Source organism: Ictalurus punctatus, chromosome 8 (assembly GCF_001660625.3).
Source record: "Ictalurus punctatus breed USDA103 chromosome 8, Coco_2.0, whole genome shotgun sequence".
NCBI classification, from domain to species: domain Eukaryota; kingdom Metazoa; phylum Chordata; class Actinopteri; order Siluriformes; family Ictaluridae; genus Ictalurus; species Ictalurus punctatus.
Genome location: NC_030423.2, coordinates 16792707 through 16807502, shown reverse-complemented (window position 1 = coordinate 16807502; position 14796 = coordinate 16792707). Strand labels below are relative to the sequence as shown.

At 36.1% G+C, this 14796-nt stretch overlaps 1 protein-coding gene across 4 annotated transcripts in view; it reads left to right on the top strand.

The window, feature by feature from the left end:
* The window catches only part of erc1a (ELKS/RAB6-interacting/CAST family member 1a), a 30176-nt gene extending 19802 nt beyond the window's left edge, over positions 1 to 10374 (top strand). Inside the window, exons 15-18 of one of the 4 annotated variants that reach the window (XM_053682131.1) lie at positions 554 to 701; positions 3243 to 3338; positions 7724 to 7891; positions 9100 to 10374. In XM_053682131.1, coding sequence (XP_053538106.1) covers positions 554 to 701; positions 3243 to 3338; positions 7724 to 7777 — 298 coding nt within the window. In that variant the 3' untranslated portion in view covers positions 7778 to 7891; positions 9100 to 10374. Of the gene's footprint in view, positions 1 to 553; positions 702 to 3236; positions 3339 to 3923; positions 3982 to 7723; positions 7892 to 9099 lie in introns of those variants that run through there. The other 3 variants (XM_053682130.1, XM_017474777.3, XM_053682132.1) reach the window with 3 other exon arrangements.
* The last annotated feature ends 4422 nt before the right edge of the window (positions 10375 to 14796 follow it).

Below are 14796 nucleotides of genomic sequence, written 5' to 3'. Positions count from 1 at the left end.
TGTTGATGGATAATAAAAATGAGTCATCCTGAGGTGACCTTTATTGAGCAACAGTTGTAAGTCTTGAAAAAAAGTCCTGGAAAGTGCTTTAAAAAGAGTGGGAAGGCTGATATGATATGGAAACTAAGAGGCTTTTTTGCACGATTTAGCTGGGGTGTTGAGTCATGCATTGCCATCAATGTGTCAAAGTAGGTGATGAATTTAACTTTAAAAAGGCATGAGTTTCATATTAGTGACTTGTGGGAGTCACTTTCTTTGAATGTTTGTACAGAGATAACGGAGGCAGAAAATGAGTCATACTTCTGCACTCATGGGAAACTATCTGACATCTGATGCTTAGAAAATGGAGCATAAACATGCTATTAATTTTATATATGCATGAACTCGGTGAAAATAGGTCGCTTGCAATGTAAACCTCTGACAAATACACTGCAGTTTGGGTACTGCTGCTCCTAATAAGGCAGTTTTAAGGGGAAATTGTGCTGTAGAGGGATTTAACTGAAGTGTCATTTGACTTGTACCCTTTTAAAGTAACAGCAACTGTGTCCTGTAGACAGGAGGCTTTGTTGGCTGCTATTAGTGAGAAGGACGCTAACATTGCCCTGTTGGAGCTGTCCTCGTCCAAAAAGAAAAAGACGCATGAGGAAGTGGCGCAGCTACGGAGGGAGAAGGACCGTCTGGTGCAGCAGCTCAAACAGCAGGTACGGACTGTGTGTGTGTGTGTGTGTGTGTGTGTGTGTGTGTGTGTGTGTGAGAGAGAGAGAGAGAGAGAGAGAGAGAGAGACTCAGAGTCAGAGAGGAGTTGTAGCTTTTATGATCATGTTGTTTGTTTGGTTGCCACCAGAAACCATTTTGTTTAATGCTTAATGATAAAAGAGATAATACAGCTGGACTTCAGGCATTCTTGCTGTGTGAGGAACATTCTCTTAATGGTGTCATCTGAGCCATGCAATAATAGGAGTGCCATGATTGGAAGATTTGGACTGATGCACTGATTTAAAAGGCAGTGATTTGTAATAATTTATTATATCCATTATTATAAAACCATTATTATAGATTATAACTGATTATAATACTTGAACTTCAACTAAATCGATTATTATCAAAAAGAACAGACAACTGGTGTGTACACCAGTTATTATTTTACATTTATGGCATGTGGCAGACACCCTTATCCAGAGTGACTTACATTTATTGCATTCATACAACTGAGCAATTGAGGGTTAAGGGCCCAACAGTGGTAGCAGTGCTGGGGCTTGAACTCCTGACCTTCTGATCAGTAACCCAAAGCTTTTAACCATGAGCCACCACTGACCCAGTCGTTATTCATTATGAACATTATTCATATTTTAAACCGATGTGTAAATAAGCTAGCAAGGTGATTTTCCCATAACTGTGATACTTTTAAAATAGTCCTTCTCAATGTCACCATCATTAGCAAGTTAAGTAGTCCTACCTCAGATACTGAACAGAGTTGGTCGCTGTATCATATCATACAGTGGATCTAAAAAGTCTACAACCCTGTTAAAATGGCAGATTTTTACAATATAAAAAAATTCATATCAGAACCTTTTCTACCTTTATTGTGAACTTTTATCCTATTAATTAAAGTGAAAAACAATAAGAATCCTTTCAGGGGGAAAAAATATATATAAAAAACCCAAATACCCATAAGTGTACACACCGTTTTATAATTGGGAATGTGGCAGTGTTCATAATGAACCAATTACATTCAAACTCACATTAAATACTATTTAATCAATTAAAGTGACTGTTTAACCCAAAATAAAGTACAGCTGTTCAGCTGTTCCTATAGGATTTTCCTCACATCATCTTGGTAACATTTAACTAGAAAAACCATGGGCCAAGAGCTTACAAAGCAGGTACAGGATCTCATTGAAAAATATCAATCAGGAGAGGGTTACAAAATATTTCCAAGGCGTTGGATATACCATGGAACACTGTAAAGACAATAGTCAACAAGTGGAGAAAATATGGCACGACAGTGACACTACTAAGAACAGGACATCCCTCTAAAATTGATGAGAAAATCAGGAGAACACTGGTTAGCGAGGCTGCCAAGAGGTGTACAGCAACATTTAAAGAATTAAAGCAATTTCTGGCAAGTACTGGTTGCTCCCTACATTTGACCGCAATCTCCCAAATTCTTCATATTTCTTGGCTATGAGGTAAGCTGGCAAGACTGAAACCTTTTTTAACCAAAATAATAATAATAATTATCCAATCTCCCAAAACCATGTGGTATAATGTATTATGGTCTGATGAGACCAAAGTTGAACTTTTTGGCAATAATACCAATATGTTTGGCACAAAAAACACAGCACATCACCAAAAGAACACCATCCCCACAGGGAAACATGGTGGTTGCAGTATCATGCTTTGGGCCTGCTTTTGTTCAGCTGGAACTGGGGCTTTAATCAGGATAGAGGGATTAATGAACAGCTCCAAATACCAGTTAATTTTGGTGCAAAACCTTAAGAGTTATGCTAAAATACTTAAGATGAAGAGGAATTTCACCTTGACAAGGTCCCATGGCAAACCTCCAAATCAACAAAGGAATGGCTTCACCAAAACAAGTTCAAGGTTTTGGAATGGCCTAGCCTGAGTTCATGCCTAAATCCAATCAAAAATCTGTGGGGGGACCTGTAGAGGGCTGTGCTTCCCCTGTGCAAAAATCTGTGGGGGGACCTGTAGAGGGCTGTGCTTCCCCTGTGCACAGCCCTTTACAGGTCACCCCACAGATTTTTGATTGGATGTAGGTATGAACTCTGGCTGGGCCATTCCAAAATCTTGAACTTTGAGATAGTAAGAATACTTTTTTGAGGATGAATGGCAAAATATTGCTCAGTCAAAATTACTTGAAACGATTACTTAAATGCTGTGATAAAATCTAGAAGTGCTTCAACTAAGTATTAGTTTAGGGCTGTGCACACTTATGCAACCAGGTTATTATACCTTATTGTTTTTCACCTTAATTAATAGGTTCATTGGTATCGTCAAAAGTTAACTCATTACGTTATGAATGCCAGTCATATTGTATCATGTGGAATCCTGAGGTTTACACCCTTTTGCAAAAGCATTCTGCTAACCTAGTCGATATTTTCTATATCTGCTCCTCTTTTTTCCCCTTTCATCTGTCCTCCTCCTCTCTGTCTCTTTTCCTCCTTTCTCCTCCTTGTTTTTCCCTCACACCTGCACCTCCTCTTTTCTCCTAGACACAGAATAGGATGAAGCTTATGGCGGATAACTATGACGATGGCCATCTGAAAACGCCCCCTGACCAGACTAACCACAAAACTCCGAAATCCCCTGATCAGGTCATAATCCACTGCGCAGACACAGTTCCTCAAATTTATCATACTCTGCCATTGCCATCATCTTGTTTTTCCTTTATTATTTAATATCTCAGCATTTTAATATGGATGAATATAAAATGTTCATAAAGATTTCCCATTCATAGCAAGCCATTTTAAAGTAGCAGACCTCTGATCAGAGATGGGGTCATTTCCATTCACTTGCTGTTCTTTAGCAGTATATCTTTTGGTTTTTGGATTGGAACTGGACACCTTGTTCATACAGGTGTCAATTTCCTTTTCAGTCCTTTTACCATGTTAAATGAAATGGAACTGATCCCAACTCTGCAGACTCATCTCTCGTTAAATCATGACTTCTCAAGCCTACAGGTGTTTCTCTGATTCACATCGGTAGAAGTTGTCACTAAGTACAGATCCAGGATCGGTTTTATAATGCAAAATAATGTGAAGTATCTAAAAGTGCCAAACATGCCAAACTGAACCTGGGTCTTTATTTGGCAGTCACTTCTACCTAGAACTGTTCGCACACTAACCGGATCTTCTTTTCCATGCTGCACTTGGCTGAACCCCTGCCATCTTAACCAATAGGATGATGAGGAGGGCATTTGGGCGTAGTCGCTCTGGCAGCCATTTTTGTTTTAGAAGGGTGAGCACTTGTTTGATGTTTGTATAAAAAGCCAACCTCAGCAGCCCTTTTCTTCCCCCGCACCACGCTGTTCCCGTCATAGCCATGCAAGAACATCCAGCACAACACGTATTAACCTCCATAACATTTCAATCCTTCATCTGTACAAGTCTGTTACTTGAGAATAAGGCATAACAAAAAAAAATTGTTTATATCGTGAAGGCTGTTGTGTTTAAGTAAATATTTTGCTCCCTCTTCGTGTTGCTAAAATGTAGCCTGCATATCTCATTGCCCTTTATGTTGTTTAGACTTGTCTGTCATTTTTGTGCTGTTTTGGATCTGCATGAAACACTTGCTTGCTGTCTTTCCTCCACTCCACATCCAAACAAATTTGTCTCACCCCCGTTAATTAAGGGCACAGTTTATATTAGTACTGACATAACCTTTTAAAATTATGACAATAAAAACATTTTGGCAACTAAGTCATGGTGGCAAAGCTGCGTCGTGCATAATTCAGCCATCTCATGATTTCTTTATGGCATGCAGAGAAAGCATTCTCATAATAAGGAATATGACATTTAACACTCATGGAGTGTACTGTCTTTGCCATTAGGTTGTGTTAAATGTCAAATATCCAAGGATACAATACATCAAGGTGTATGCTTTGCAGTAAAATTTTCTTAACTAACATTATGACAGCTGATTTATTATTAATTAACATTAATAAACCATGTGTAACATACTGAATAAGGAATACAATACAATGGTGTGTGCTGTTATTTTTGTATAAAATAACTTGTCCCGAAGTGTTTTATTAATCTTGTACCACAGCAATTTGCCAATAATTACAAATGTTGATTTATTAAAGAATGACACATCGTGTCATTTTTTCCATTTAGGGTTACATTTAATGTTACTGAATATCCGCAAGAGAAGCAAGCTTCTGTTATTAATTTTATTATAACAGCTACCGTCATGTGAAAAAATAAGTACACACTATGGAAATTGTTGTTGTTGTTGTTGTTTTTGACATATTTGGACAAGCAAACATTTGATCCTCTTTGAAATTGTGCCTATTAATAAAGTTCATAAGTTAATAAATAAATTTTCACAATTTAAATGAATAAAAACAGACAAGTCACATGGAAAAAGTAAGTACACACCTACATTTATCATACCTTGAAATCCATAAAATTAGAATCATGTGTTCAAAATTGGGTGCCAGTGATTAGAACCTGCTTAGGGAGTGCAGGTGTTATTTAAACCTCTCACATTTAGTGTCTGGTGTTCCCTTTGTTATTGAGGTGTGTGGTGTCGTCATGCCAAGATCTAACAAGTTCTGTAAGGTCTTTAGAAAAAAAGGCTGTGGATGCCTATGAGTCTGGAAAGGGATTTAAAAAGATCTCCAAATTATTTGAAATACATAATTCCACTGTAAGGAAAATAATCTAGAAACGGTGCAGATTTCAAAAGCAGACCGTCAGATGCAAAAAGTCTCCAAGAACCCCAAAATTTCATCACAGGATGTGCATGGGAGGCGTGCCAGGAAAAAGCCTTTGCAAGACTTAAAGTTTTCCAATGAGCATATAGGTAAAGACCAGGCCTTTTGGAATAATGTGCTCTGGACAGACAAATCTGTTGAGACAAAGACTGTTGTTTGGCCACAGTAATAGCAGACATGTTTAGCGCAGACCAAAGACAGCGTTTCAGGAGAAGCACCTCATACCAGCTGTGAAGTACGGTAGTGGAAATGTTATGGTTTGGGGTTGCTTCGTTACCTCAGGGACTGGACAGCTTGCACTCATTGATTCAACTATGAATTCTGCATCATATCAAAGAGTGCTTGAAGATAATGTGAGGACATCTGTCTGAAAGTTGAAGTTAAACCGAAATTGGACCTTTTAACAGGATAATGATCCTAAGCACAATAGCAACTCCATCAAGGAATGGTTCAAAAAGAAGAAACGGAACGTTATGGCCTAGTCAAAGCATGGATTTGATGTCATTGAAATGTGGGGGGATGTGAAATGGGCAATACATGCAAGAAAATAGAAGAGTGATCAAAAATTCCAGCAAGCCTGGAAATTCCAGCAAGGACAATTATGCAAAATGCCTACAAGAAGATATTTTTGCTAAAGGGGGAAATACTAGCTTCTGAGGCCAAGGGTGTACTTACTTTTTCCACAGAAGAATATCACATCTGTTGGCATTTCTGTTGAATAAATGATTGAAAAAGTAAATTTTCCTTGGCGTTTTGTTCAAGTATATCAGTTTCATTAATAGGCACTGTTTCCAATATATCAAAAAAAACAACATTTTTCATGGGGTGTACTTACTTTTTCACATGACTGTATATACAATCATTCCCTCACCAGCCTGTCTTTTTCTGGTTGTTTTTGGGTTGTCTTTGTGTCCGTCCATCCATGCATACAGTATGTTTGGAGGCATTACATGGAATTATTATTGTAACCAGCAGATGAACTGATTAGAATGAATTGATCTGAACATGGTCATGGTCACAGCAAGGTCAAATGTCTGAAATTGTTTCTTTTTCAATAGGTTACAAAAAAGTATTTTGTAAAGGTATTTCAGGCATACAGGTTAGTAAGAAGAATTACTTAATTTGTTGGTGTCCGGTTCAACTTGCTTCTCTATTTTGAAATTAAATAAGACCAAAAATGTAGCTTTTCATCTTACCAAGAATATGGAAAGCACTTCAGTCTACTTTCCTGAAGACTCTTCCATGGTGGAAAACTTACTGACCCTTGAATTACAAAGTGCTAACACTGGAGACTCCTTCCTTAAATGTTAAATAAATGTCTCCATACAGAAAACTTCACCGTATCAACAATTACAGGTTTTTCTTTGTTAAATGTTATGTTATTGAATCGGTTTATTATTAGTCATACATTATGTGGAGTGTGTGCTATACTACTCCCTGTGAATGAGCTGTTATTACAGAAATGATAACGTATTAGAACGAGTGCATTAATATAAACCTGTGATTTAAATTACAGTTGAGACTTCTGTCAGAACTGCTGTTATAGTATTATTAATCAACACCTTCTGATCAATCAGAACTGTGAATTCATCAGCACCGTGGTATAAACTTTATTAATGTAAACTAATAATAAATAAGCTGTCTTATGGAAATCTACAAAAAAAAGGAGACCTTTAATTACAGATTATTTTAAATATATATTTATATTGTTTTGAAACAATTTTATATTCATTATTTAAAGACAAACTAAACATTGTCATTATCCAGAAATTGCAAGACACGGATTAAATATATAACTGTGACAATCTCAAGTGTCTAGTCAGAAGGGGAACCTGTAGAACAATAGACTTTAGTTCTATAGTATTAACATTATGCTCAAAACATTATAAAAATAGTCTGCTTTAAAATAACACTAATATTTAAAGTGTACATGAACTATGTAAGCAACGTACATGTCAATTAGGCAGAAATTAGTTCCTTGTTACCCAGCTTAGTCACAGAGGTTTCGTGTCATGTTTGCACAATCCAGAAGCATGTGTTTCTGTGTTGAAATGCATGTCAACATGTCTTGTCTTTAATTAGTATCTTGAGGTACCTTTAGTGATCACTCTCTGGATCTGACACTATTTGTTCTCAGATGGCATTAGAGAATGCTCTCAGTTCATGAGAACCATAACAGATTTAAATGTTTAGCTAGGACAGAGGCCATCTGCTCTCCATGATTGTCTTGTGTGTGTGATTAATAGTTTCTTGTGTGTGTAGATTAAAGCTGGGCAGAGAGCTGCAGTACACAGGAGCTCCACATTAGCCACCTGACTACACCGTACAGCCAGAGAGGAGCTACCCTATATCCCATTCCTGTTTCTGTACAAATCAACCCTGACCAAATCTCCCCACCCTCAGATAGGGCCTGCACACCAACACTTACTGGTAACCATCCTTCAGAAGATGTTTGTTAAACTGTTAAGAAAAAAATCTTGTGAAATGCATCAGTGGAGGCTTATCCACAGATGCAGTTGTGGGAGAGCCCCACCATTTATATCAGCCTTTTAAGTCCTTATTCACAAATCCATACTGTTTAAATTCAGTTAAAGTACAAATGACCTCCTTTAACCAACAGTTAAAAAACAAACAAACCTGATGTTCCATTGAGCACTCACCTTTCTGGATGTTGCGCAATTGCAGCGCAGCGTGCTTATGGCCGATTTTACTCCATAAAGTTCTTATTAGGCTTACACCTAGTGAGCAAATATGGGTGTTGCAACTAGTGGTAATAGAGACCCATTGGGGCAAGAAACACACTGCCCCAAGAATGTTTACTATGAATTTTTTGAGTGGACAGGACAGTTATAAACAGGGTTGCCAGCTTGGGCTAGTTTAAAAATGCATGGCCACAAGCAAAGGCAAATTGTATTGGGAAAAGAGGATTGTGGAATGGATAATGTCAGTCCATAAATAATGCATGTGCACACTAAGCTTTTTTCCCACACAAGTGCTGAGAAAAGAAGGGGAGGAATCCCTTTTCCCTTAGCTGAATTTTTTGGGATAGATTCAGGTCTTCTGTGTGGCTTTTGAGATGTAGTTGCACTGGAAATTTGGCTGAAACCTGGCAACCCTGCTTATTAATGTCATCCTACCTCACAAGTTTTGTATATTATATTAAAAATTAACTTCACTATGTTTGTGCTCTATATTTGTGCTGGTTTATTGCTTATTTATTATTATATTGATCATTTAATATTATATTTCTAAGTATTCTTATGAAGTACTTTTTAGATTGATACTGAAATTGATTAATTAATTAATTAAACATGGGAAATGCACACTAACATATCAATATTTATTATGTAAATGTGTCAGATTTATTCACGTTTCATTTGCTGGCTCTGGTCAGGTTCATGTTTATGAAACTGAGAAAACAGGACCAAAAAAAATCAAATCCAGCATTAAACAAACAAGGTTTTCGAGCAATGTAAACTATATTACTATATTACTAAACATCAAGGTTTTTTTTTTTTGTTGTTTTTTTTTTTTGGGGGGGGGGGGGGGGGGGATTATGCTGTTTATTATATGTTTTATGTTTTCTGAAAATGTGGGATTAACATGGACTCTACACTTTATTTCTTGGTCTTGTTCAGTTGCAGCCTGGTTTGGTGAGAGTCAGACTGAAGCTGGGACTGTGACCTGGTCTCCTTTAAGAACAGCAGTAAATGGACCTTTAATTCCAGGAACCGCCAGCTGTGATCTAACCCTCCTCTCTCCAGGAACCCTCTCTGCCCTCTCCTCTTCTCTCAGCCTTTATCCTCTGATCTACAGAGCACAACAAGCCTAAAATAGTCATCTCCTTGTCTTAAAAGCCCCAATCAGGAGTTTTTGGTCTGTTGGTCTCCAAATTGTGTAATCAGTCAATCTTCCTGTATATACTGGATAAATATTGATTAACTTTTATGTTTGGAACAAGCACCTGACAGCAAATCCCCATAAAAAGAAGTTATTAAAAAAAATCCAAAACATCCTCACTGGGGCTTAAATGTGGGTGCAGTTGTCAAATTCAGCAGTGTTAGCTGTGTTGTGAATGCATTTTTTTTCTCTCCACATTTTCTACTTCTGATTACTGTGTTACATCGTCATGGTTGATTACAGACTTAGAATGCCCTGCAATGTGATGGGTGGTGCTATGTAAACATTTAAAAAGTAAACTGAATGCCAAACGTATATAAAGTTATTATGCAAATTTGACAGCTGCATCTGCCGTTAGACTTGTGAGACTTGCGTTAACTCGTTGCCGTTTAGGTAGCTACTTTCTTGCACTTTCTTTACTGGTTGTACGCTTCTTTTGAAAACCGAAGAACTTTAGGACATAAACATTATACAAGTGTTGAACGAGAAACATCATCCCACCACATACGACGTTCTGTCAGTGGTGCAAAATCAGGTACTGTACATGTCACTTAAATCCGACGTAACAGCTGCTAAAATCAATAGACATATAATGTATGATGTGTTTTCGTAGTGTTCATGACAGTCATTCAACTCTCGTGAGGTTTCTGTGGGCTTTTAATTTAAATGTTACTATTACTCTGTACAGGCAGAAGAAGCACAGAGGTCCACTGTAACAATTATTATAGTAAAGTAGGCTCCAGAAATCATCGTTCCACATCTAGAGGTTTAGGAGGGCACATTGCTGGTTTTATGTTCTCTCCTAAACGGCAATGTCATTCGGTCTTTCTCTTGCAGTAATTTTTTATGTTGCATTTGTGGCCTATTGTCTTTGTGTATTGAAAAAAAAAGATAGTTCTCCTTAAAAAAACAACAACAACAATAACAACAAGAGATGATAAAAAATGAAAAGACACGGGTATGAGAATTCTGACTTTGTATAAATGTGTATGTATATAAATATGTATTATCAATGTTTTTACTCTCTGTGTTTTTTTTTTTATGAATGTGCTTCAACAGTCAATTACATTGACAATTTATTTAAAGTACTGTCCATTTGCACTAAGTACAAACAGCTGTTTGGCAGTTACTATCCACATTAAGTTTCACTTTTAGTCACAGTTCTCAGAATCTGGACCAAATTCAAATTTACATATCTAAACCAGTTAGAACTAAATGGAAAAACTGGTTAATTCCAGTCATTTCATACAGAGGCCTAATATAATAAAATAGTATGTTTTGGAAGCTATTAGATACAGCAGCTATGTTTTCATGGATAAAGACACATACACAAAGGCTATAAATCGTTACTGTTTCTGCTTCAACATTTAGTTATGAACTCATAACAATTGACCAGAGGTTGTTATTATCAAATTTTCTGCATAAACATACTACGTGGCCAAATCACCATCCTTAGTCTAACTATTCTGTTTTTCTCTTATTCTCACTTGTTCAGTGCAACAACAAACAGGTTATCAGTCACATGCATACTTTAACACAATTAGGTTTTATGTTGAGAAAACATTTTTAAATTTCATTTACCTTGTTTTCTTCATCCATGAACTGAATGATACACTGAATGAAATCACACATAATAGATCTAAAAACATTTGAGAGTTTTAAGGTATGACTAAATAATGAGCTAGTAGTGTACGTGGAACAAAAAATGATAATGTTATTATTTGGTAAAAGTATCCAGTAAATGTTGGCGTTTTGGTATTACTTGGTGTTGGACTGAAAAGCAAATCAGTCATATGACCAATCCATGCTTCAAGGAACAAAAATGGAAATGAAAACCATTAAATAAAATTAACATTTAATTCTGTATACATTTAAAAATATTTTTGCATATTTATGATTTTCTGTAAAAAAAAAAAAAAAAAAAACCTTAAAAAAACTGGCCACTGACCAATACACATACTGTATTATATAATTAAATGTAAATACCACCTTATTTGTCTACTTAGTGTGTAGACACTGTCTTTATTTCAATTCTTATAATAATCAAAGTGTGTAAGATTGTTTACCCAACATTTTACTCAAAATGAAACAAGCTTTACATCTGCCCTATATCCATTGTTGTTATCACGGTTCCATTTTTCACACAGGCAACTACAGTGTGAGCTAGCCCCAAGACTCAGTGTTAGGAGTGTTCATTTATTTATAATATACACAGTGAAGGCATAGTGTTAATGCAGGTGCCCTAACCCACAGAAATGTACTGCTGCTAGACTAAACACAATTTCTGTCCTACTTTTCAAGTTTATAATACATAAACACAATTCAAAATTATTTATTTTGAACCTGAAGAACATTAAATCTCTCATTTCAGGCACTCATAGTAATAAATATTTTCCCACACAAAGTGTACATATTATGTGTGTGTATGTATATATATATATATATATATATATATATATATATATATATATATATATATATATATATATATCTGTGTGTGTGTGTGTGTGTGTATTTGTATATATATTTTTAAAAAATCAGTTACAGTTCCTTGGAAAGTAATTTATCTGCAATCGTTCTGTATTTATAGTAAATTTTTAGCCTAGAGATCACCTACAAAACAAAAAATGAGCCTTTAAAATGAGTCCAGAGATGATTACACAAAAATTTCCTATACACTCAGTGACGACTTTAATAGGATCACCGGTACCCCGGTCAATCATGCAAATGTCCACTCAGCCAGTCATGTGGCAGAAGCGAAATGCATAAAATCATGCAGATGCAGGTCAAGAGTCTCAGGTAATGTTCTCATCAAACAATAAAATGGGGAACAAAATGTGATCTAAGTGACTTTCACAATGTCATAGTTGAAACTGCTGAGTTTTTCAGAAACTCCTGGGATTTTCGTACACAGTCTCTAAACTTTACACAGAATGGTGCAAAAAACATAAAACATCCAGTGAGTGACAGACCTGCAGACAGTAACACCTTGTTAATGAGAGAAGTCAGAGGAGAATGGCCAGACTGGACATTGACAGCAAGGCTACAGTTACTCAGATAGCAACTCTACAATGGTGAGTAGAAAAGAATCTCACAATGCATAACATGTTGAATTATGAGGTGGATGGGAAACCACACTGGGTTCTATACCAGGCTAAAGTGGGCATAGACTCACCAAAACAGGACAGTTGAAAAACAGGTGATTTTTATTTTTATTTTTTTATACAATTTTGTGTAAACTCTAAAGACTGATATTTGGATAAATGCGCGGGTATACAGATTTTCCTAGGAAAGTGTGTATAACAATATTTTGAGAGGGTACTTCATGTTTGAGAGGGTACTTTATGAAAGGGAATGAGACTTAACCAATCAAACCACTTACCATTTTAAATGTGTATTGAAAAATGTTTTACTCATCATTCAAAATGAGAAAGGGATCATGCTGGGTAAATTAGGAGCATCAGTGAAAGGTATTAGAAGGATATAAGCCCGAGGCTTAATTAATTCAAGGTTTTCACAGTGCAAACATTTGGACTTGATGTTATCTGTTGTTCATTCAGAGTGAATTAACAATTCCAGATGTTTATTTTGTATTTCACTCACAGTTTGCCATTTATACATAATGATTTCTGCAAAGAAAGAGATCATTTGAAATACTCTGTTATGGGGAAAAAAGCTGCAATGAGCAATGGTCCATGAGAAACCTTATCTGGTCCAAATGGCACATCACTGTCACACTAAGAGGGCTGAAAATGGCAGAATATTGTTCACTAGTGTATAAGTACAGACCGAATGACAGTCAGATGTTTGTGCAAGTTGGTTTATGGAAAAATCACAGTGTTTATATAGGCAGAGACACTGACTGGTTGAACCATCGCAGGTGGAATTCAAGCCATGATGTTTAATGGGCACTTCACAAAAATAGCTCTAACCATACATGGTCATGTCTTTGTGATTTGTGCATAATAAAAGAATTGTACAATTCCAGATTACATGTCTGGTCTTAGACCAGATTTTTCCCTAAAGCAGAAGGTAAGGTTAGACAGGACAAGCTTACAGAAGAGTAAGAGTAAGTATGCATTGGAAATATTACCATGTGTATGTGTGTATGCTATTAGAGACAGGATGCTGTGTATCTGCTTGCCAGGATCAATCTCACACATCTGTATGCTCGCATACTTGTGGTTATGATGTATGCAGAAAGTGCAAATGCGCAATGTGTGTTCCAGATCAGAGCAATGCACCAGATTGCATGTCTACAAAACAGCCACTTCAAGAGAAAACGCATTTCGAAGGCTTTTTATCCTTATCCGTATCACAGATACCATTTTAACAAATACTTTGTTCACTTAAATCATTCTAGCACAAGGAAAGATAAAATGAGGTAAGCCCCAAAGCCAGTTGAGACTTTGGAGTTTTTTTTATTTATTATTGCATTAATCTGTCCAGCTGCAAGCAATAACCAATACAATCCAGCTACCCAAATAACATCTCCTGAAATAAATAGGAATAATAAAACAATCTTGGACATTTTTGGGAAAAGTTCTATGGCACGCTAAACAGCTTTACAATTTGTAACAAGTAAATAATGTTTTGTAAATAATGATTATGAACTGTGTTTATAGACTTCAAATCCAGAACTGAACCAGAAACTTTATATATTTTCTGTGCTGGTACCCAGATGGTGGAATAAACTTCCTCTGGCTGTCAAGACTGATGACCTTCCTCTTCACCTATATGAGCACCAATTTAATTTATAAAAATCTTTAACTTGCATTTTTTCTTTTCATGCTGTACTAAATTCTCTCAAAAGTGGTGAGTTTTTAAGCTTATACCCTGATCTGTTGGACTAGCATGAGGAAATATTTTTTTAAATAGAGAATACAAATCTCATTGCTCTGGATAAGGATGATTGCTATTGAGTCTGTATTGCGGGTCACAGGAGTCAAATCTCACATTAATTTTGAACATAATATACAACATTCAGTTACGTTCAAAAATTCGAGACAAATAAAATTTTATATATAGCAGCAAGGCATTTCATGTATTCTTAAATATCCCTATAGTTCCCTGGGATTGATTATAATAAGCTACATGGACTCTCATTACAGTACTTGAGAACATGGTTTTCTGTAACAGTACTTTGTGACTATAACTAAATAACAGGACTTTTTAAAAAATAAAATAACCCTTTTGCTCAGATTTATTTTTTGCTCACTCTTACAGAGTAAAAAAAGGCATCTAACCCAGTCAAAATTTTAAATAACTTTCGAGACCCGATCACAATAGTTTCCTGCAAAAGGTCTACATTTCAGGTGACAAACACTTAGTCAGCTGTAGCAATGTCTGAGACAGTGGAGACAGATGAGAATCCCTTGCCCAATTTATTACGTATCTTCAGTTAATATTTAAATACTACAAATGAAATAGCTACT